The sequence below is a fragment of the Stegostoma tigrinum genome, chromosome 10, assembly GCF_030684315.1.
Source record: "Stegostoma tigrinum isolate sSteTig4 chromosome 10, sSteTig4.hap1, whole genome shotgun sequence".
In the NCBI taxonomy this organism is placed as follows: domain Eukaryota; kingdom Metazoa; phylum Chordata; class Chondrichthyes; order Orectolobiformes; family Stegostomatidae; genus Stegostoma; species Stegostoma tigrinum.
In genome coordinates this window covers 56,424,822-56,447,937 of record NC_081363.1, presented here as the reverse complement: position 1 = coordinate 56,447,937, position 23,116 = coordinate 56,424,822, and the positions used below count along the sequence as shown (strand labels likewise).

At 40.1% G+C, this 23,116-nt stretch overlaps 1 protein-coding gene across 1 annotated transcript in view; it reads right to left on the bottom strand.

The window, feature by feature from the left end:
- Nucleotides 1-8,273: 8,273 nt before the first annotated feature.
- brms1la (BRMS1 like transcriptional repressor a) overlaps nt 8,274-23,116 on the bottom strand; it is a 28,643-nt gene continuing 13,800 nt past the window's right edge. The window contains exons 8-10 of the mRNA XM_048537683.2: nt 14,332-14,371; nt 14,118-14,244; nt 8,274-10,973 (exon numbers count right to left, since the gene is read on the bottom strand). Of these exons, the coding sequence (XP_048393640.1) occupies nt 10,856-10,973; nt 14,118-14,244; nt 14,332-14,371 (285 nt within the window). The 3' untranslated portion in view covers nt 8,274-10,855. The remainder of the gene's footprint in view (nt 10,974-14,117; nt 14,245-14,331; nt 14,372-23,116) is intronic.

The window sequence follows — 23,116 nt, the reverse complement described above, 5'->3', positions numbered from 1 at the left end:
ATAATGATTTATGCATCCCTCTGGCAATCAGTGGGTCTTCTGTGTATTCTGTCATCACAGGACGCTCCCACCACTAGTGCTATGAGGAAAACATTAACCAACAAAGTTTGGTCTGCATAAAGCCTTGCCTCATGATGCATGTATTGCTGTTCCGCATATTGTATTCTGTCACCTGTCTTCTCCCTCCCCTCATTGCTTGTTGTCCTCATGAGATCCACTTTGATCTAATATAATTATTAGATTCTACTCACCCTTGCAGTGTGGCATAGGTCATTAACTCTTTTCCTGCATTGAACACACATTCTCCCACACCAGGGAGGCAATGACCCAGTGGTATGATAATCAGGCTATTAATCCAGAAACTCAGTAAATGTCCCAGGGCTCCAGGCTGTGAACCTGTGACAGTAGATGGTGGATCTGGAATTAAGGATCTAATGATGACCACAAACCCTTGTCATTTGTTGGAAAAACTCACTAGTGCCCAGTAAGGAAGGAAATCTGCTGTCCTTACCTTGTCTGGCCTACAGACACACAGCAATGTGGCTGATTCATAAGTACCCTCTGGATAATCAGGGATGGGAAATACATGCTGGCCTGGCCAAAGATGCCTACATCCCATGGGTGAATTTAAAAAAAGCTGCAAACATTTGTTGGAGTCTCCACTGAGACCATAAGGGATAGGAGCAGAATTAGGCCATTTGACCCATTGAGTCTTCTTCGCCACGTTTGCAGGTCTTAGGATGTTGCCAGTGAGGAAGAACACTTACTGGTATTCTGGGGCAGCTTTGAGGGGAACCTGTAGCATGACACTGTTGAACCATGGGCTAGGTGTTTTCTGGTCTGAGACATTTGTGAGATAAGTGTACAGATCAATTTGTAGCAACTGAATCAGTGCCAGAGGGGAAAGCTGAGATCCTATCCTGTGTTCCTACCAGCTTTTGCAACACTGATGCTACCAATTTGCAGGCACAATTAGATATCACTTAAAATTGATTTGCAGACCTCTGGCCCTGTTAGTTGATGGTGGAATTGGTGACTTTCAGCATTTACCTATCACATAATTGGCTGCAAAAACAGAAGTTGCTGGAAAAACTCAGCAAGTATGGCAGCATCTGTGAAGAGAAATCAGAGGTAACATTTCAGGTCTAGTGACACTTTCTCAGAACTGATGGTAGCTAGGAAAATGTCAGTTTGTATGCAGAAGATAGGGCAGGGGGAGGAGGAGGTAAATGATAGGTGGGAATAAAGGCCAAAGAGAGAGGAGAGCAGTTGTTTAGATAAAGGAGTGGATAAAGCTCAGGCTGGGACCGTGACTAGCTGTTAACGAAGACCATTAGTGGCTAACAATCGACAGTGTGTAATGGCAGACTGTGTGGTAACAAGACCTGGTGTGTAGGGGTAGGGGGTAAGGACATATGAGAGTTGGGTTCTAAAATCATTGAACTTGTTAGTGAGTTCAGAGGGCTGCAAGGCCCCCAAGTGGATAATGAGGTGTTATTCTTTCAACTTGTACTGAGCTTTGCTGGAACACTGCAGCAAGCCATAAATAGAGATGGTCGGAACAGAGTGTGGGTTAAAGTGACAGGCAACTGGAAGCTCAGGGCCTATTTTGTAGGCAGAATGCAGATGTTCTGCAGGGCTGTTACCCAGTCTATGCTTCATTTCCCCAATTTATAGGGGAACCACACTGTGAGCAGTGAATGCAGTAGACTACTGTGAGAGGAGTGCAGATGAAGTTTCGCTTCACCCGGAAGGTATGCTTGGGTACTTGGATACTGAGGAGGGTGGAGGTAAGTTGGGCAGGTGTTACAGTTTCAGCAGTTGCAGGGGAAGGTGTCATGGGGGTGTTGGGAATGAAGGAAGTGTGGACCAGGGTGTCCCAGAGGGAACAGGACCTGCGTAAGGCAGACAAGGGAGGGGAGGGGAATGTGTGTGGGTGGTCGTGTCTTGTTTTTCTTTCTTGTCTTTCTTCTAGCAGAAATGGCGACTGATGATCTTCTAGATGGCAGGTTGGTAGGAGTTATTCATGCTCCTAGCCAGATCATTATCCACTCCTTTATCTGTCCAACTGTTCTTCTCTCTTCAGGTTCTATCACCACCTATCATTTATTCCTGGCCTCCCCCCCCCCCTCCCCCCGCCATATTTTCTGCATATAAACTAAAATTTTCCTATCTATCATCAACATTTTCTGAGCTCTGAGGATCACTGGATCCAAAACATTAACTCTGGTTTCTCTTCACACCTGCTGAGCCTTTCCAGCAACTTTCTTTGTTTCTGATTTACAGCGTCTGCAGGCCCTTTGGTTTTTACGTAATTGGCTAGCCACCACATAATCACAGTCAGCCAGCCTTTGCCATCTGGTTGATGATCCCTATTGGATCCATAGGTAATGCATTTTCTGTACTGCTGAAAATGAAAATGAAAATCATCAAAGTCATGATCTTTCTCATTAAAGGTGACTGGTGGCAAGCTTAACCTGAGGGTCACCATACCTCAGGAAAATGGTGCCTTGAAAAGGCGGGATCTTCATTGTAATCTCAGCTGGTACACTTCCAGAACTAAGAGTTGACTTTGACTGCGTGTTGCAGACTGGCACGTTCCAAGGTCTGGGACTACATGTTGAAAAATGTACTAAAGCTTGGGGCAGCTGCAGCTCAAGTATAGTGGGGGAGACTACCATCTAAGCTCTTTCCCCTGAAGTTAAATGGGGCTCTGCTTAGTTAACAGACCCTTCCAGTGCCTCAGATATACATAAATAGAGTCTTGTGCAAGTAAGAAAGGCCTTTGGTTGTTTACGGGATAGTCAAACTCCACTGTTTGTTTTGTTTCTTCACATGCTACTGCTTAATTGAATTAAACTGCTGAAGTGACTGCTTATAAAGATATTTTCTTGAATTTTTGAAAAAAAAAATTGGTATAAATTGAACCTGCTCTCTAGGTGTCACTCTACATCACTTACAAACCATCCAGCCACCTGAATTAAATCCCTCCCAGCTCAAATGAATCACTAGTTAAATAGAAAAACAGGCTGGAATATTCAGTAGCAACTGTGGAGAACAAGAAATAAGGGACGGTTATTTTATCAACATTCCCAGAATCTGACTGTAATGGTGCGTCACAGACACCATTACTGCAGTCCCGGTCCATTCCAATGTACAACTTTCAAAACTACCCCAAACCTCACCACAAAAAACACTGCTAACAGATCTGATGTTAACTCAGTTTCTCTCTCCAAAGCTTCTATCAGACTTGCTGAGTAGTTCCAATATTTTTAGTTTTAATTCAGAATTTCAGCATCTGCAATATTTTGCTTGTTACTCACAAGCAAAAAAAAATGCCTTGTGAAATACTGCATAGATAATTGAATGCATTGGCAAAAGAAAATTGTTTAGTAACAATTTTGTCTCTTCAAAAAACTGAATTTTGTTCCTTATTTATTGTTAGATTGTAAAGAAATTTTTAATAGGTGAAGAATTGTTTGTGACTGAACAAGATGGCACTGAATATTGTGCATGACATCTTTGTGTTCTGGGTTAGACCTTATTAATATCTCCATATACATGGAGAATAAAGAATCCCATCGAGAGTCACTGTGATACAGAGGCAGAGAACTGAGAAGAGCACACTTATTACTGCATTCAGATATGTTAATTGATACACAGAATATAGCAACTAACATTTTCCTTAGCAACCTTTGCTTTGGAAGGGGCAGCAAAATTGCATAGAAAACCTTGCTTAAAATATTTAAAAATTAAATGCTACTAAAGTGATATTTTCCCCTCCCACTTCCATTATACACGGAGGACACAACTACCCACGTTATCCAGCCCTGTACTTACAATTGGTTATTTTGTACGTAGGCTAAAAGCAATGCTCAATTGCAGTACAGTTTTAGGAAGAAAGAATACACAGCAGTGGAAAAAAAAATATTTTGTTTACTCTTCCTGATAACAAATTACATTTACAAACCAGTTTGTATGTATATATGTCTTTTAAAATCAGTGAATTTTCATTCTACAGTGCAATAAATTAACATGTCTAAAATTGCACAATACAGATATGTTGCAGGTGAACTCTGGGGCATTTGAGAAGGAAATGAATAGTTGAACTATCAAATACCTTCCCAGTTTGCTGGATATTTATAACCTTTATATGGTATTTTTGGAAATAGGTAATGCAATGAAACTTTACCTGAAGTATTTATTACCACCACTGTTTCAAACAAAGAGTTGGTTGCAAGACAGGTTTTAGAACAGCACAGATTTAAGCAAAAGCAGACTTTTTTAAAAAAGTGCCTCATCAGCTGGAGCAAACTACACTATTGACTAACTATGTTCCTACTTCTCTCGAGGAAAGCAAAATACGAAGGAGGTGAGTTACAAAACATATGTGCATAAAATTTATTTCACTTGTTTACAGAAATCGCCATGGCATGATTGACATGGGAATGGTCTGTTGCTATGATTCAGAATTGCACATCCTGAATTATTGCGCCTGTAGACTCAGGTACAAGGTGTAAGACCACCTTTAAAAACGTCATCTCTCACTTCCCTTCAGCTTTGATCCACAGCAAACTGCTTAATAGAAATTACTTCAACCTTTATTTGGATTATTTCAATATCAAAAATAATTGGATGAAACACAGAAAAGGTCAAAAACAGGACAGCAGTTGCCTTACTAAACAGAAAATGTGATTAAATTCTGGTGAGCAGAATTCAACATTGAATACAATTTTCTGAAAGTCAGAACCACTGCTAGCATCAACAAATCTGCACTTGGAAACCTTTATTGTCTTCGGGCAGAAAAGCTATGCAAGAAAAGCAGAAGTTTGGATCTGCCATCTCCATCTTTTTCAAATGGATAACAAAGTGAAGTCTATTTTGGAAATTTGTAGCTTAACAAATCTCTTACATTTGAGACTATTGAATTGTAAAGTGAGAATTCCCTGCCCACCCAACCGATACTCTTCTAATTCTGAAGTTCCATTTATTCAGCATTAGCTCATATTTACCACCTTCTGGATATAAGCCTGTACTGCAGTCATGAGCAGTAGATTAAGGAACATTGCCTGTCCCCATTAAAAATGATGAACTGAAAACATGTTGAGGAAGAAAAGGATTTTTAACAACTGCAACGAATAGCAAACATTACATTTTAAATATTGTCAATGCAAAAATGTCAGTTTTAAAATCACATTATCACATACAACCCATTTTCTGTCAGAGTTTACTGCCACCAAAAGGTTTACAATGGGTTTACAACTCTATAGTGTCAACGTCAAAGAAGGGTTGCATTCAGGTATGCAGAATTGGTTGAATTATCAAACATTAATATTCAAGCTGTCCTTTTCCCAGATGCTCCCTTATGGGAACATATTCTGTCAATATCGAGCCTGTGAATCCCACACAGAATATTATGCTTCAATAATACCACTTGTGTTTACTAAATTTGAGTTTTGACCCAATCTGCTTAACATATCTTCATAACAACCATTTCATCCTAAGAATGAGCCAAGTGTGGTGTTACTAACTAAAGTTAATTTGAATCATTAATCTATTTAATAAACCAATTATAATAATTTCTGAGTATACAATATGACCTTTGTATATTTTGAAATTGGAATATTTACAGGCCTGACTCACACTTATGATTAATTATGATTATGATTAATACACTGTGCTTCCAGCACGTACATCACCTGTGATGTTAACACACCCATTGGTTTCTCCTGTATTAAAGATGGTCTCAGCTTATTCAAATTTGTAGTTAGAACAAACTTTGTTTTTGCCAGCATGTTATGAACCAGAAAAATCATATACCTCTAATAACAGTTTACATATTATTCTGTCCAATTATTATAGTTTCTTAAGTTTATTTACCATTGTAAGTACTTGTTCCATTGAATGGTCACATGAAATATCAACAGTTGATTCAATCTGGAGCCAATTTCACCTCAAAGACTGTGATCTACCACACAGAGTAGTCAGTTGCAGGTGAGAGTGAGAAGGCTGCCTGGCATTATGTTTTAAGGCAAAGTTGCATTATTATATTTACAGCATATATCACTTAAATAAGTGATGTGTATACTACCTGCATTATGTTCCTACTACTGTGTGTTTTTACATTGATGCTGTACACCTCATGATTATCCAAAATATCTGATGAATTGGCACAGTCCTGGTTCCATGGGTGCAACATAATAAAGTGTTTACTTTGTCAAGAAAAGCTATGATGTATTATGAACAAAAGCAGCATTGCATGGCTAAATTATTGATATGTATGAGGTCCTAATTTTAGCAAACTTACTAGAATATAAAACCACTATCTCTCAGTATCAGTTATTTTCTATTTAATAAACAACTGTTTTATGTGTTTCAACTAAAGCCAAAGAACGGTCGACCTCTCTTGTAAGATGATGGTTTGCAGCAGTGGTCAACTCTGCGTTGTCTGTTTCCTACGTACTGGTCTGGTGTGCCAGCTCCAGATTGCAAGCCGAGGAAAAATTGCACGAGTATCCTGGGTTGCCCATACGTCAGGTTCCCCCTGTAGACTTGCCCACTTTAGTGCAAAGGAATGCAAAACATTTTACACCAGCTTGGTTGCAGGAGTTACCAGAAAGATTACATGTTTGCCTTTGAGATTCATGTCAGACTTCTGTCACAGCTTACTCCTTCAGCAATAGTTGAGGCCTTTGCCTTTGGATAAGCTCATGATCACCAGAGCATGTCACGTCACTTGTCAGTCAAAGAGCACACCTTATCCGAGGCCAAACCTCCCAAGTTCCTTTTAAAATTTAGCATGGGGCCACAAGGGACCCAGTATCTGTGTCAACACGTGGATGCACAGCTGCCAATTTGCACTAATGGGCACTTATACATTTGGTTCTCTCTCACACACTTGCTAACCAGTCACGTAGTTTGAAAGTGAGCAACAAACTAACGCTCAAAAGTAGAAAGCTTATTAACTCTCTTCACCCACTGAAACAGATGTATCGCATTGACCTACTGGACACAAGAAAAACAAAAAAAAAAAAAAAAAATCAGCATCCTGAAAATAAGCTCAACTGCCAGGGCATAATAGTTGCATTACAATCTAATTTAATCTATCTACTAACAGATTAAAGTACTTGGCTGTGTCTCATAAAATAATCAGCCTCTGTTCTCCTTTCCAAAATAAAACATGCTGGAACATTCATTATTACCACATCAGTGATAAAATTAAATAATACAAGAGGAAAATTGTCATGTTTGGCCAAAGTATTAAAGAATTTCATGCTATGGAGTAATTAGGATGCAAACATGAGTGTGGGTGTCTTGCAAAGACTAGTCTTTGTTGATCAGTGTTAGCAAAAATGCTCCTAAAGATGAATAAAACTCATCCAATTAGAAGAAAGAAAGATCAATCCAAGAAGAAATGTCAGTATAATTTTATGTTTAGAGCCAAATTATTTTAGTTTTGTTAGCTTATTGTACAAAAGCTTGCACTAATTTTTCAACAGCTCTATGTTTTAATCATCTGATTTAGATTTTCCAGATAATACTCATGATCACTGTTATCATGTATAATTCATACATAGATTTATATACAAGGGAGAGTTGGATCGCAAAATTAGTCAATTAAGGTGGTGACATTTTACTTTTTTTTTTAGGCTCATTTAACTTACAAGTTAGATTTTTTTTCCCTTTATCTACCCAGCTTCAATCTTGAGGCAGCATTAAGTAAAACATTCATTTCACCTCTGTTCTGCAGTAGCTTATTTATTTAAATACATCCCATTCTATCTACATTGTGTTTGTTGTGGAGATAGTAATCACTGATGAAAAAGGAACAAAATTTACTGTGTTCATTTTAAAGAGCATTAAACAACACAAATTGACGATTGAATAATCTGCGATGCAAGTTGCTAAAATATTGCAGTATTTAGGTATACATTGTGGATTGAAAGACTGGACTACATTTGGAAGCAAACCAGCCCAAAAGGTGCAATATACAATAAATTATGTATAATTTACCTTCATAAGATAGTTGAGATGGGGAATGAAAATGCTTCAGAGTCAAATAACAATAATAGAAAATACCTCTTTTTTGAAATAATTCTAATCTTTTGATGTTCTAATTTTTATACTGCCTTTCTGATAAGCATGCCAACGATATGCCAATGTACAAAAGTACACACTTGTTAAACAGACTCAAACTGTCTTTAGTTGCACACAATAACTCCAGTCTAAGAGCAGCCAGCAGAAGTTCTCACAAAAAGATAAGCAATTTGAATAATAACCACTTTGTTTTTAATATTTGATAAGGATTTCAGTAATTCAAACAAGGCCATCACTTGTTTATAACACTAAGGAATTAGCAACATTTGAAGATTTACCTAAAGACAAAGTTGAAAAGCAAGTTTGGCAATGCAAGTATATGATTCTATTAGGGTTGAGGGCTGTAAAGAAAGTTGCCACTGACAATACTGAAAATACAGCTAATGGTACACATTGTTCCATGAGAAATTGCATTAAGATAAATTTACAGTGACTTATTCCACAAGTATCACTAAACCACTACATGCTTTAGTAATTTTGGTCTCAATTAGTGGAGATTTAATGGTCATTACTGAATGATGTACTGCTTGCCACAGCAATTCCATTCAATTGAGTACATTTCTGAATTAGTCTGAATACTACATTTCTTCATTCAGACTGAGGAAATATTGAATCTCGTATATATTGAATCTCATACGTATGTACTCCCCAAATTTTAAATGAAAATGGTTAATCCCAGCCAACAAGGCTCAGGATTGCTTTTGTCATATCCTGTACAAGAAATAATGTATAGATGACATTTACTCCACAGGCCCCCCAAGTGTACAATTGGGACACGTATCTGGTGTTAAGAATTGAAAAGAAATTGGAACATTCTAGTTCTACAGACAATAATCTTGTAAAATTATTTTACCAATGCAACTTTGTCAAAAGCTGAAAATGTTCAATGTACAGAAGGAAGAAAGCAAGGAAACACTAAAAAGGGTTTTTATTAACATGGTAATAAACATAACTTGTATAACAAAGTTTATTCATGACCCATTTGCAGTTTTTAAAATTCTATTTTCATGCAAAAATAACCAACGTCCATCATTTTTGTTCACATTGCACACAGACTGTAAATTCATGATAGGTCTACACACAGGAATCAATTTTCCAGACAATCCATATGTAGATGCTTCTCAAACCAGTGAGAGCACACCATACTGAGAGAAAATGAGGTGACACTCATTTTACATGTAGGCTCAAACAAAATGTAAAATTCCTCAATAACCAGGGTACGTGTTAACAGCTGGGCTTTGTGACCGTACCAGACGTTACTCTGGCACCAAATGATTGGCATATGCCCAAGGGTGAAAAATTTAATTAGACCTCACTAACTTTCATATTTCATTTACATGCAGTAGCCAATACATCAAATGTCAGGAAATTCTCTAAATTTAGCAGGTGTAACAGAAAGACTGATCAGGAGAATTACATAACTGTTTTCATTAAGGTTAATCAGAATATACTGCACATTGACTTATCAAAAGAGGTTCCAGTTTGCACAAAACCACACTCCAAAATAAGTACTTAACTTAATTTCGCTGCCCTTATATAGAGAGAGACCGGTCATGCTCAGCAAATTCAGTCCAATTTGTTCAAATTAGATTTCACAAATATAATCACAAAACTGTTCAAGAACATAAACAACTGACTAATGTATTTACCAACAAATTGCACACTTTCAAAAGTCATTTCTTATAACGTTCTTAAAAAGTCAGTAACTGGCATAGATAATATAGTTGAATGACAGCACCGTGATCCATTTGTGTCTTTGTTTGATAAACTTGAAATTCAGAAAATAAAAACAAATATGGCTCCATAATTTAATATTTTACACATTAGACTAATGGTTAACATTGCAGCGTTTTCACATTTATTCCATTCTGTTTGGTCCATTCCATTGCAACAACCATGTGTTGGACACTGGCATAAAGGGCTGGATTATTGATTGAAGACTTTCAAGTACCGTCAGATTTTTCATCAGGTACCACTGGGTATTACATTCGTATGGCTATGGTGGTGTCCAATGTTCAGTGGTTGAACTGTAACAGGAGGGACAACGTAGAATTTTGCACTGCTGGGGGTCTCAAACTCAGAAGCAATTCAAGTGTACACCCAGTATAGGTAGGTTACTTGCCTCTGGTATAGCTTAAAGCAAGTTCCTTAAAGCAGACGACACATGCTTGACAAAATAAATCCTTTCATTTGTACAAACAGATGGGGGGGGGGGAAATAGTTTAAGTGTACACAATGATAATAAACAAATACAAATCCTGGTCTACTGATATGAAAAAAAAGAGAAAAACAAACTGGTAGTGACTATTTATAAAGTATTTCATTCTCAAGTAACTCTTCCTCATCAAGTAAACTGGGCATGTTTAAGAATCAAGAGATGATGAAGTGTGGAGCTGGAGGAACACAGAAGGCCAGGCAGCATCAGAGAATGCCCTCAGAGAAGATGTCCTCCTCCCTCCAAGAAGACCTCAGTGGATCTCTCTCCCAGTGCAACCATCTGGTAATGTCCTCTGCCCTGAAACTCTTATTTTTCCTCTTCTGATGCTGCCTGGCCTGCTGTGTTCCTCCAGCTCCACACTGTTGTCTCTGACTCCAGCATCTGCAGTCCTTGCTATCTCTGAGATGCTTAAGGACCAAATATTTTTTCAAATGGAATTAACTGTATTTCATTAATTATAATTCAGATGTCACAGCACCTTCATTATTGGAGACAATACAAAAACTTTGTACAAAAACATTTGATATTAGTACTATGAAACTACATATGTTTGATGGTATATTTTCCTTTTTGCAGTTGAGAAATGTAAAGTTTTGATTTGCTGTTGTCTGTCCTCTTAAACCATACTTCATCATTGTTGATGGTTGTTATTGTGGCACTAAAAATAAATCCAAAATATTAAGTTATTCCTTTGATTGAGAATATTTTTGAAAGCCACTTTCAGGAAATTCTAATGTTCTGACTTGATTGTGCCAAAGCACACAAGTATCTAAAATAAACAATGAGCAGTTTCAAACTATTAAATCTCACATCATAATTTCAGACACTTAGCTGCAATCCATCATTTTAAAATATAGGTTCTCCAGTGGGTCACTGGTATATGATGCAACTTGCAACAAAACCTGAAGAGTTGGAAAAAATTAAAAGATACGTGAGGACATTTTGTAAAACACATGTACTGAGAGGCAGACAGAGGGGGTGGGCGAGGCGGATGGAGGGGGTGGAAAAGAAGGAGAAATTAATGCAACGAACTATTATTGAGGCGCTAAACTTATTGCTCTTGGTTAAGTAGACCGGCATTAACCCATTTTCTTTCCAAAGTTTTGTTACAAGCTTATTGGTCTGCCATCTTCCACTGTATGTTCCCAAATCTCTCTACACCAGACAATCACTGACTGAAAGAAAAATTACTAATAGTCCTGAATGGAAAAGTAAGTGGGCAACATCTTGTGCTGAGTCAAGAGGTCAAGTGTCAAATAGCACAGCACTAAGATAAGTAACTGATTTCTGCCTCTCCTTTTGAATGGTAAGTAGTGGTGCATGAAGCAGGATGATTGCAGGGAATAAGCAGCAGCATACACATTTCCCAAGTTATACACACGTATAGCTATACTTAAAAAGGACATTGCTACACTACAAAAATGCTGAAAAATAGACATGTTGTTAAAGCTTTTAATCTTGCACTCATCAAGGCAAATGCAAGATTGTTTTTCTCTTTGAAGTTCTGCAATTTATATTCCATCAGAAAAAAAGGTCCTGAATTGATTGATAAGTAAACTCCAAATCATCAAGTCAGTGCCATGGAGTATGCACCAGGCAACAGATATTCACCAAGCCTTTATTTAATTGAAAAAAAAATGTATAACATGGGGCACGTTCTGTCGGTTTTGCAGAGGACATGGCTTTGCACATGACTACACATAGCTTCTAGCAAACTAAAGCAACATTGCAAGACTGATTGATATACTTAATAATTTTCAGATTAACTTTAGCATGCTCAGTTGTTAAATAAGTGCTGCCCTATCATGGAATCACTGGGAACCAAGACATTCTAACAAATTAGAAAAAATGATAGCCTTCATTAGAGATAGTGGGGACTGTCGATACTGGGGAATCTGAGATAACAAGGTGTACAGCTGGATCAACACAGCAGGCCGAGCAGCAGAGGAACAGGAAAGCTGACGTTTCAGGTCGAGACCCAAAATGGCAGCTTTCCTGTTCCTCTGATGCTGCTTGGCCTGCTGTTTTCAGCCAGCTCTACACACCTTGTTATCTCAGCCTTCATTAGGACCTTTTTGATCTACTTCCCAAACAGTTGTGCCTATAGACCACTCCTGAGAACGTACATTGTGATTATGGGAAGGGCAATCAATGGAATGGGTGATCGGATTGTGGGGAAAGGAGGTCATAGCAATTTTACTAGCAGCATTTGTGAATGTGTGGGGAGGAGAGAGATATGCATGTTCTTCTGATCACAAGCACTGCTAGTAAAGCACTAAACTCCAACTCCTGATTATTCAGCTGCTGGATTTCCTAAACCTTAGAATCTCAATTTGGATCTCCCACCTTGAGAACAGATACATCATATTCCCAATCTTTACATGGTTAATCTAAAAATGAAAGTCTCACAGTAGATTTCACATTTCTTTTCAATTATGTAATTCACCCATCTCATTCCTTTTATACCCATCTTGGGCTCAGAGGAAAAATTTTCTTTGAAACAGATCCTGTGACAGAACTGAGGCAGGGTCCCCAGACCTGAAACGTTAACTGATTTTTCTTCAGTTACTGCCAGACCTGCTAAGCTTTTACAGCAATTTCTGTTTTTGTTTCCGATTTACAGCATCCACAGTTCTTTTGGAGATAGCAAGAACTGCAGATGCTGGAGTCAGAGGTACACAACAGGTTAGGCAGCATCAGCGGAGCAGGAAAGCCAACGTTTTTCATTGGGACCCTTCATCAGAACATAGTTCTTCATCAGAATGCAGTTCTTACGCCTATTTCTGTTGTTTATTCCTGCTCCCATATTTACACGCCAGTGGCTTCTGGATGGCAGTCATTCATGATTGACCTTTCATACCTCCAAAACAATTTGTTTCCTTACTTGTCGTATTACCATTCATTTGTCCTGCGTACCTTGAACACTTGTAATTTAATTTCTCCTGCTCTCCACACAACAGATTTTGTGTTGCTTTTCTCGCTCTCAACATACTCCCCTCACCCCTGAAAAAATCCACTGATTTATTAAACCCTATTACATCTCTACCATTTCAGGTTGATGGCCTTCCATTAGAACAGGGGATGTTAATTCACTTCTCTTTTCATAGACCTGCTGCACATTCCTGATATTTTCTGTTCTTATTTCAGACTGCATATTGAAAGTCTCTCACTACTTCTGTAATCATGAACATTGTGGTCACTCCTCCATAAAACTACATCTAATATTGGGAATTCAGTAGTGGAAAATAAACCTGTTACTCTGCAGCACAGATCATTCCTTTGGTATCTTGGAAAAGAAACTAACCGGAGCCAAACTTGTAACATTTACTACAGGATCAAACATTTGTTGTTGGGTGAGAATAAGCAATGAGGCTGTACATATTTTCAATAAAAGAACTCTTCATATATGTATTAAGTCAATACCGCGCATTTCCCTCTTCAAATTACAGTTAGTCAACAATTACAGTACAGGAAACTTTTTATTAACCGGCACCTATGGGACCAGGAGCGTGCCAGTTGATCAAGAGGTCTACACAATACTATTACTTCATTTACAGCATAAATCCCTAAATAATAATGCAACTTTGTCTTAAGTAAAACTTACTGCCAGATAGCCTTCTCACTTGCACCCTCAACTGACTTACTTGGACATCACAGAGATCACGATAAATATCTGGTATGCAGCATATAATTTTAGCCAGTTTAGTTTATCTAGAGTGCCAGTTGATGATGTGCCGGTTAAAACAAAGCTTGCTGTAATTGCAAAGACTTCAAAAATTTAAGGAAAAAAAAACATAATTGCCTTATAGGAAAGTCATCTTTCTTGTCAATACATATTGTCTGCCCACGACTGTACCACTCCCCATCATAAAATAACCTGCCATCTTCTGATCTGGCACTGTGAAGTTGTTTCTCTGTCTTGGTAGATGCTAAAGTTTAAATGAAAAAATATAAGGACACTTTAATAGCAATAATAAAATGCCAAAGTATTATTAAAATGTTATGCTTCTACTCACGATCTGCCTTAACTCTGTGTGGTCCAAGCGTAGCCATTGCCTGATGAAATAAAAATCAGTATGTTAAATTTAACTTGCTGCGAGATTTTAGGATTTTTATACTATATATAGGGAGGTGATGGCCTAGTGGTGTTATCACTGGACTGTTAATCCAGAGACCCAGCTAATGTTCTGGGGACTCAAGAAACAAAAGAAACAAAGAAACCTACAGCACAGGAACAGACCCTTCGGCCCTCCAAGCCTGCGCCGATCAAGATCCTCTGTCTAACCTGTCATCTATTTTCTAACGGTCTGTGTCCATTTGCTCCCTGCCCATCCACGTACCTGTCCAAATATATCTTAAAAGACGCGAACGTGTCTGCGTCTACCACCTCCGCTGGCAATGTGTTCCAGGCACCCACCACCCTCTGTGTAAAGAACGTTCCACGCATATCTCCCTTAAACTTTCCTCCTCTCACTTTGAACTCATGACCCCTAGTAATTGAGTCCCCCACTCTGGGAAAAAGTTTTTTGCTATCCACCCTGTCTATACCCCTCATGATTTTGTAGACCTCAATCAGGTCCCCCCTCAATGTCCGTCTTTCTAATGAAAATAATCCTAATCTATTCAACTTCTCTTCATAGCTAGCACCCGCCATACCAGGCAACATCCTGGTGAACCTCCTCTGCACCCTCTCCGAAGAATCCACATCCTTTTGGTAATGCGGTGACCAGAACTGTACACAGTACTTCAAATGTGGCCAAACCAAAGTCCTATACAACTGCAATATGACCTGCCAACTCTTGTAGTCAATACCCCGCCCAATGAAGGAAAGCATGCCATATGCCTTCTTGACCACCCTATTGACCTGCGTTGTCACCTTAAGGGAACAATGGACCTGAACACCCAGATCTCTCTGTTCATCAATTTTCCCTAGCACTTTTCCATTTACTGTATAGTTCGCCCTTGAATTTGATCTTCCAAAATGCATCACCTTGCATTTGTCCAGATTGAACTCCATCTGCCATTTATCTGCCCAACTCTCCAGTCTATCTATATTCTGCTGTAATTTCTGACAGTCCCCTTCACTATCAGCTACTCCACCAATCTTAGCGTCATCAGCAAACTTGCTGATCAGACCACCTACACCTTCCTCCAGATCATTTACATATATCACAAACAACAGTGGTCCCAGCACAGATCCCTGTGGAACACCACTGGTTACAGGTCTCCAATTTGAGAAACTCCCTTCTACTACTACCCTCTGTCTCCTGTTGCCCAGCCAGTTTTTTATCCATCTAGCTAGCACACCCTGGACCCCATGCGACTTCACTTTCTCCATCAGCCTGCCATGGGGAACCTTATCAAACGCCTTACTGAAGTCCATGTATATGACATCTACAGCCTTTCCCTCAATCAACTTTGTCACGTCCTCAAAGAATTCGATTAAGTTGGTAAGACATGACCTTCCCTGTACAAAACCATGTTGCCTATCACTGATAAGCCCATTTTCTTCCAAATGGGAATAGATCCTAACCCTCAGTGTCTTCTCCAGTAGCTTCCCTACCACTGACGTCAGGCTCACCGGTCGATAATTACCTGGATTATCCTTGTTGCCCTTTTTAAACAAGGGGACAACATTAGCAAGTCTCCAGTCCTCTGGGACCTCACCCGGGTCTAAGGACACTGCAAAGATATCTGTTAGGTCCCCGGCTATTTCCTCTCTCGCTTCCCTCAGTAACCTGGGATAGATCCCATCCGGACCTGGGGACTTGTCCACCTTAATGTCTTTTAGGATACCTAACACTTCCTCCTTCCTTATGTCAACTTGACCTAGACTAAGCAAACATCTATCCCTAACCTCAACATCCGTCATGTCCCTCTCCTTGGTGAATACCGATGCAAAGTACTCGTTAAGAATGTCACCCATTTTCTCTGACTCAGCGCATAACTTTCCTTCTTTGTCCTTAAGTGGGCCAATCCTTTCTCTAGTTACCCTCTTGCTCTTTATATACGAATAAAAGGCTTTGGGATTTTCCTTAACCATGTTTGCCAGCAATATCTCATGTCCTCTCTTAGCCCTCTTAAGCCCTTTTTTCAGATTCGCTCTACATTCCCAATATTCTTGCAAAGCTTCGTCTGTCTTCAGTCGCCTAGACCTCATGTATGCTTCCTTTTTTCTCTTGGCTAGTCTCACAATTTCACCTGTCATCCGTGGCTCCGTAATCTTGTCTTTTCTATTCCTCATTTTCACAGGAACATGTCTCTCCTGCATGCTAATCAACCTCTCCTTAAAAGACTCCCACATATCAAATGTAGATTTACCTTAAAACAGTTTCTCCCAATCTACATTCCTCAGATCCTGCCGAATCTTGGTATAGTCAGCCTTCCCCCAGTTTAGTACTCTTCCTTTAGGACCACTCCTATCCTTGTCCAAGTTCGAATCCCAACCCGGCAAATGGCGGAATTTGAATTCAATAAAAATCTGAACTTAAGAATCTAACAATGACTATGAATGTATTGTCGGGAATACCCTTCTGGTTCACTAATATCCTTTAGGGAAGGAAACTGCCATTCCTATCTAGTCTGACCTACATGTGACTCCAGTCCCACAACGTGGTTGACTCTGAACTGCCCTCTGGGCAATTAGGGACCAACAAGAAATGCTGCCTAGCCTGCGATGTCCCTCATCCCAGGAACTGAAAAAGAAAAAAAAATCATAATATCTACATCTCTCTCTCTCTCACACACACACACACACACACACACACACACACCCCCTCATTAATTTATGTATTTTATTTCATAATTTGGAATGCAACTGGTGGACATTTGGGGATGTAAATATAATCAAGGTATACAAAGTGAAAAGAAACTAACTGGAGCATTTTAATGGAATGAAAGAGTAGGTAAATTAGTGACTTAATGGTAATATGCGTCATGGCTGAGACACAATGATACAAGCACAGCATCAAAATCTTTTGAAGAAAGCAAAAACAAACTTGTAGCTATATCTATTTAAGGCATACAATGCATGGTGGGCCAAATCAGACAGCTTCAAGTCTAATCTAGTCATCATGACAGAATTTCAAACAAGGCCTAAAAGCCCTTACAGTTTTTAGTGAAAAAAAGTTAAAACACAACTCCTCTGGACCAAGGTCTGGAAACACAAGTTAAAATATGGCGACTTTTCAGGTCTGCTGAACTTCCTGTCAATTAAGTTAAATTGCTGACAATAGTAGACTGATGAGAAACGTCCAGATCTGATATCAAAACTTGGATTCCAGTTGTTAAGAGCTGGTCACAACAAAACAAATGGTGAACATAGAGCAGTGATCAGCCCCTACTTTTGGTCTTATGATGGAGGGAACGTCACTAATTAAATTGCTGAAACAGTTGGTCCTATGACACTACCCTGAGGAACGCATACAGAATCGTCTAAAACTGAAACCTCCGATTTCGAACAACCACAACCATTCTCTTTATGCTAGGTATGTCTCCAATCAGTGGAGAGTTTCCTTCCAGAATCTCAGACCTTTGTTCTGCAAGGGTTCCTTGAAGCCATACTCATATCAAATGGGTCTTTGAAGGTCAGAGCAGTCACTCACATCGCACTTCTGGTTTTCAATTCTTTGGTCCACGTTTCAACTAAAGCATTGGAGGTCAGGAGCTGACTGGGCCTGGCAGCATCTAATTGAGCATCAATGAGCAGAGCAAACATCACTGTTGACAACTCCTTCCATCAGTTCACTGATGGAGTAGACTGACAGGGCAATACTTGGTCAGGTTGCATTGGTTGTGTTTTTCATGGGCAGGATGCATGTGCGCAATCTTCCACATTGCTAGCATGTACCTGGCATTGTAGTTATACTAGAACAACTTGGCTAATAGTTGTAGTCAGTTCTGAAAGTCTTCCTATTATAGTCTATAATTTCCTTTACTAATAATTATAGTTTTGGCCTTAACTCTACTGATTTCTTACAATTTCCAAATTATGTAACGGCTCTCCATTGCTTAGCTCAAAGTCCTCTCAACTTCCCTGGTTACGTAGTTGGCAAGAACACTGCCAGTGAAGTTCAGATCGAGCCCATTACAAATTCCACTTTCACCAACATTTGTGCCAGCCCTTCATGAACCAGATTTCTCTCACATTGGTGCACAAATTATACATTCATCTCTAATTTGATTTACCCAATGCTAGTCTTCATTGGCTCAGATAATAATCTAAAGATTATGACCTTCAAAGTTCTGCTTCTTAATTTGGCACTTAGCTCCACATACTGATTTTACAACATCTCCTCCTTTGCTCTACCAATGTCATGGACCTATATAGACCACAACGACTGGATTCTCATCATGTAAGTTCCCAGCCAGCCCTTGGCAGATGTCCTGAACCCTAGCACTAGGAAGGCAACGCAATCACGTCTCACTTTTTGCTGCAAAGAATGAAGCCAATCTCCTCACAATCCTGTCCTGACTATGCAACATTCCTTCTTACTCCCAGACCGCCGCCCCCGCCCCCGGAATGGTTTCCTGTACTGTACTGCCAAGATCAGATAGCATAGCCACCCAGCCACTCATTCTCATTCAAACAAGCTAAAAGACCTCAAACATGTTGGACATTTGCAAAATTGAAGGATCACACACTCCTGCCCTCTCGGTTTCCTTACCTGCCTGACACTCAACCACCTTGTCTCCCAACCATGACCAAATCAAACAACTTAATCCCAACAGGTATGACTACCTCCTGGTACAAAGATTCAGATAATTTTTCCCCTCCCTGATTATCTTGCACCGTCTGCAGTTCAGCCTCAAGTTCAAACCGTGCCAGAATTCCTATCTTCAAACACTTTCTGCAGTTAGTTCGCTGCGGAACAAACCGACATCCAGGAAGTGTCACATACTGCAGTTGTGATACTGCACCTGTTCTGACACCCTTAATGTTTTAATGGTCTACTTGGGGGACGCAATGGCCTAGTGGTATTATTGCTGGACCATTAATCCAGAGACCCATATAATGTCTGGGGACCCAGGTTCAAATCCTGCCACGGCAGATGGTGGAATTGGAAATCAAAATATTTGGAATTAAGAATCCAGTGATAAACCTGTTGTCGGTTGTTGGAAAAACCATCCGGTTTGCTAATTTCCTTTCGGGAAGGAAACTGCTATCCTTACCTGGTCTGGCCTACATGTGACTCCAGACTCTCAGCCATGTGGGTGACTCTAAATTGACTTCTCAGCAATTAGGAACGGGCAATATGTGCTGCCTGGTCAGCAAGACCCTCATCCCATGAAAGACTAAAAGTGGACTTAATAATTTCACTTAATTATATCTTTCCTTACATTAATGAACCTCGGAGTGATTTTTCTTGTGTAATCTTCTAGTTTTCCACTTATTAATTATGTATCCAGACTTTTATGGGTCTCTCTTGGGAAATCACACAGCTAGATTGATGGAAGCATTCACCATTGCTGGGATCTTCCAGCATTCAGGCCGCTGACATCACACACAAAGCATAGCTGCAGTTCAAATTCCACAAGCCAAGAGTTACTCCTCAGACTGTGGTGTTCAACAGTTATGAAAAGGATATGGCTGAGCAAAGTTCACTCTTCCTGCTTTGTAATCGTAGACCTGGAGGTCTTGGTAGATGGGATGGTGAAGTACAGTCCTTTTTCTTGTGAAATACAACAGGAAGCTACAACACCCAACTGAGCTAGCCTAGACCTAACTAGCAGCTCAATAAGATGGGTACAGTAAGATGGTCGATGATAACTGAGGTGTGGCTTAGTGCTATTGCCCGAAGTCCAAAGGTTGGGGACTCAAACCGCCTTTTTTTTGGGGGGGGGGGTGGTACTTTTGTGGCACAGTGGTTGTGCCCCTAACCACGCGACTAGGGACCTACAGGCCCTTACTTTTTCCCCCCCCTCCAACAGACCCATCCAATACACTCCCACCGATGTGCCCCTCCACCTTGCCGAACTCATCCGCACCCTCAATAACATTTTCTTTAATTCTTCCCACTTTTTCAAAATCCTGGGGGTTACCATGGGCATTTGCATGGGCCTCAGCCACGCCTACCTGTTTGTTATGTCGAATAGTCTCTCTTCAGTACGTACACCGGTACTGTCCCCAACTCTTCTACCATTACATCGATAACTACATCGGTGCTGCATCCTGCACCCAGGCTGAACTGGAGGAGTTAAACTTCGTTAACAACTTCCATCCTGCCCTCAAATTCATTTGGTATATCTCAGACACTTCCCTCCTCTTTCTTGACTGGTTTCCATTTCTGGTGAGTTTACAGATGGACTTTTACTATAAACCCACAGACTCTTATAGCTACTTCGTCTACATCTTTCACCTTGTATCCTGCAAAAACCTCAATCCCATTTTCCCCAATTCCTCAGTCTCCTTTGCGACACTCCCCACTAGGCACACCAACCCAGCCGCTATGTTCCCTTGTAACCATAAAAGATGCCACACTTACTCACACACCACCTCCCTCACCTCCTTTAAGGCCCTACACAGTCCTTCCAGGTGAGACAGAGCTTCAACTGCATCTCCTTCAACCTAGTTTGCTGCCTCTGATGCTCCCAATGTAGTCTTCTATACGATGGTGAGAAGAAAAGCAGGCTAGGTGATTGTTTTGCTGAGCATCTTCACCTGGCCCGTAACAGCCAAACTAATCTCCCAGTCACCTTCAACTTCCCACCCTACTCACCCTTCAACATGACCATCCTCAGCCTCCATCCAGTGTTGCAGAATGCAAATTTGAAGAACGACAACTTATCTTCCCCCTGGGCACCCCACAGCCCAGGGAACTCAACACTGACTTCAATTCCAAATAATCTTCCCACCTGTCTCCCGGCTCCCGTTTCAGCCCCACCACCTCTCTTCTACTCCACCTTCTGACTCTCCCTTCCAGCCACCAACCAGAATCATCCCTCCTATCAACCAAACAGGTTGTACCTACTACCAGTACCCACCTGTCACCACCATTCCACTTCCACCACCCGTCTCTATCTGTAGCTCCCTCTACCTCCACATTTTGCCCTGAAGAAGGGTAATACCCAAATGTTGACTGATCTTTTCCTTCAGATGCTGCCTGGTTTGCTATATTCTTCCAGCCTCCTGTCTGTCTATATAAGACAAACTTCAAAGAATCATGTAGATGAACCCTTAGGGCCTTTGTAGAACAGAGGGACCTACCATTAATTGTATCAGCCCTTGCCTTGTTTGTGGCACCAAAATGCAATTCCTCACATTTATCCAAACTGAACTCCATCCGCCATTTTTCAGTCCATTGACCCTTTTGATCAAGATCCCTTTGTAATCTTAGAAAACATTCATCACTGTCCGCAATGCCACTAATTTTGGTGTCGTCTGCAAACTTACTAACCATGCCTTTTATATTCTCATCCAAATCATTCATATAAATGACAAAAGATAGCCCAGAACCAATCCCTGTGGAACACCGCTGGTCAGACAGCAAGCTCAAACAGTAACCTTCTACCATAACTCTGTGCCTCCTGCCATTAAGCCAGTTATGTATCCAATTGGCAAGCTTGCCCTGAAAGCCACGTAAACTACCTTTACTAATTAGTCTACCACGTGGAATCTTGACTAAAATTCAAGTAAACAATTTCTACTGCTTTGCCCTCATCAACAGTAACTTTCTCAACAACTCAACCAGGTTCATCAGACAATTTTCCCTCGCACCAAAGTCATGCTGACTATCCCTAATTCTATATTTTTCAATCTATCCACATACAAGGTCAGACTCACCAGGTCTACAGTTCCCTGGTTTCTCCTTACAACCCTTCTTAAATAAAGGCACAACATTAGCCACCCTCCAGTCATCCAGCACTTGAACAGTAGCTATAGATGACGCAAATATTTCTGCAAGGGGCACCGTAATTTCCTTCCTTAATTCCCACAACAGTCTGGGGTACATTAAATGAGGTCCTGGAGATTTATCCAAGTTTATATTCTAAGACCTCCAGAACTTCCTCTTCCATAGTGGGAAGTGTTTTCAAAAATAAATATTTATTTCAGAGTTCTCTAGCTTCCATTTCTTTCTCCACAGTTAAAATTGACAATATTCATTTAATACCTCTCCTTTCTCTTGGGGTCCAACACAGAGATGATCTCTTTGATCCTTAAGGGGCCCTACTCTGTCTAGTTACCCTCTTAATGTACTTGGAGAACCTCCTTGGAATATCCTTAAACATATCTGCCAATGCTATCTCATATACTATCTTTACTTTTCTGATTTCCTTCTTATGCTTTGTGTTCATCAATAAAAGATTCTTTTTTAGAACCTCACTACCTTTATGCATCCATTATTCCATCTTCTGCCTAGGAAGCCTACAGCCCTAAGGAGTCAACTAGGCTAACAATTTCAGTGTGTGAATACTTCCCTCCATGTTTGTTACTCACCCCATAACCCCAGGTCCTCTTCTGGCCAGATTGTTCCCAGGACAGCCAAACCATTGTTAACTATTCAGACTTTACATTAGAACCTATTCAACATTCATTTCCTTCCCAGCCTACTATCAGCAATCCGTATTGCTGCATTTCCTTTATTTTCCCTTCTCCCTCTCTGGGCACACAGTTTCCAACTATTTGTCACATTCCCACACCTAGCACCCCCACCTCCCAATCTATCTTGCTCGCCACAGATGCTGCCAGATCTGCTAAGTTTTTCCAAATTTCTGTTTTATCTAACACTAAGAACTGATTCAGCAACAACTGGGCAATAAATGTTAATATTCTTGTGACAGGAAGATAGATTTTAGCTCTTG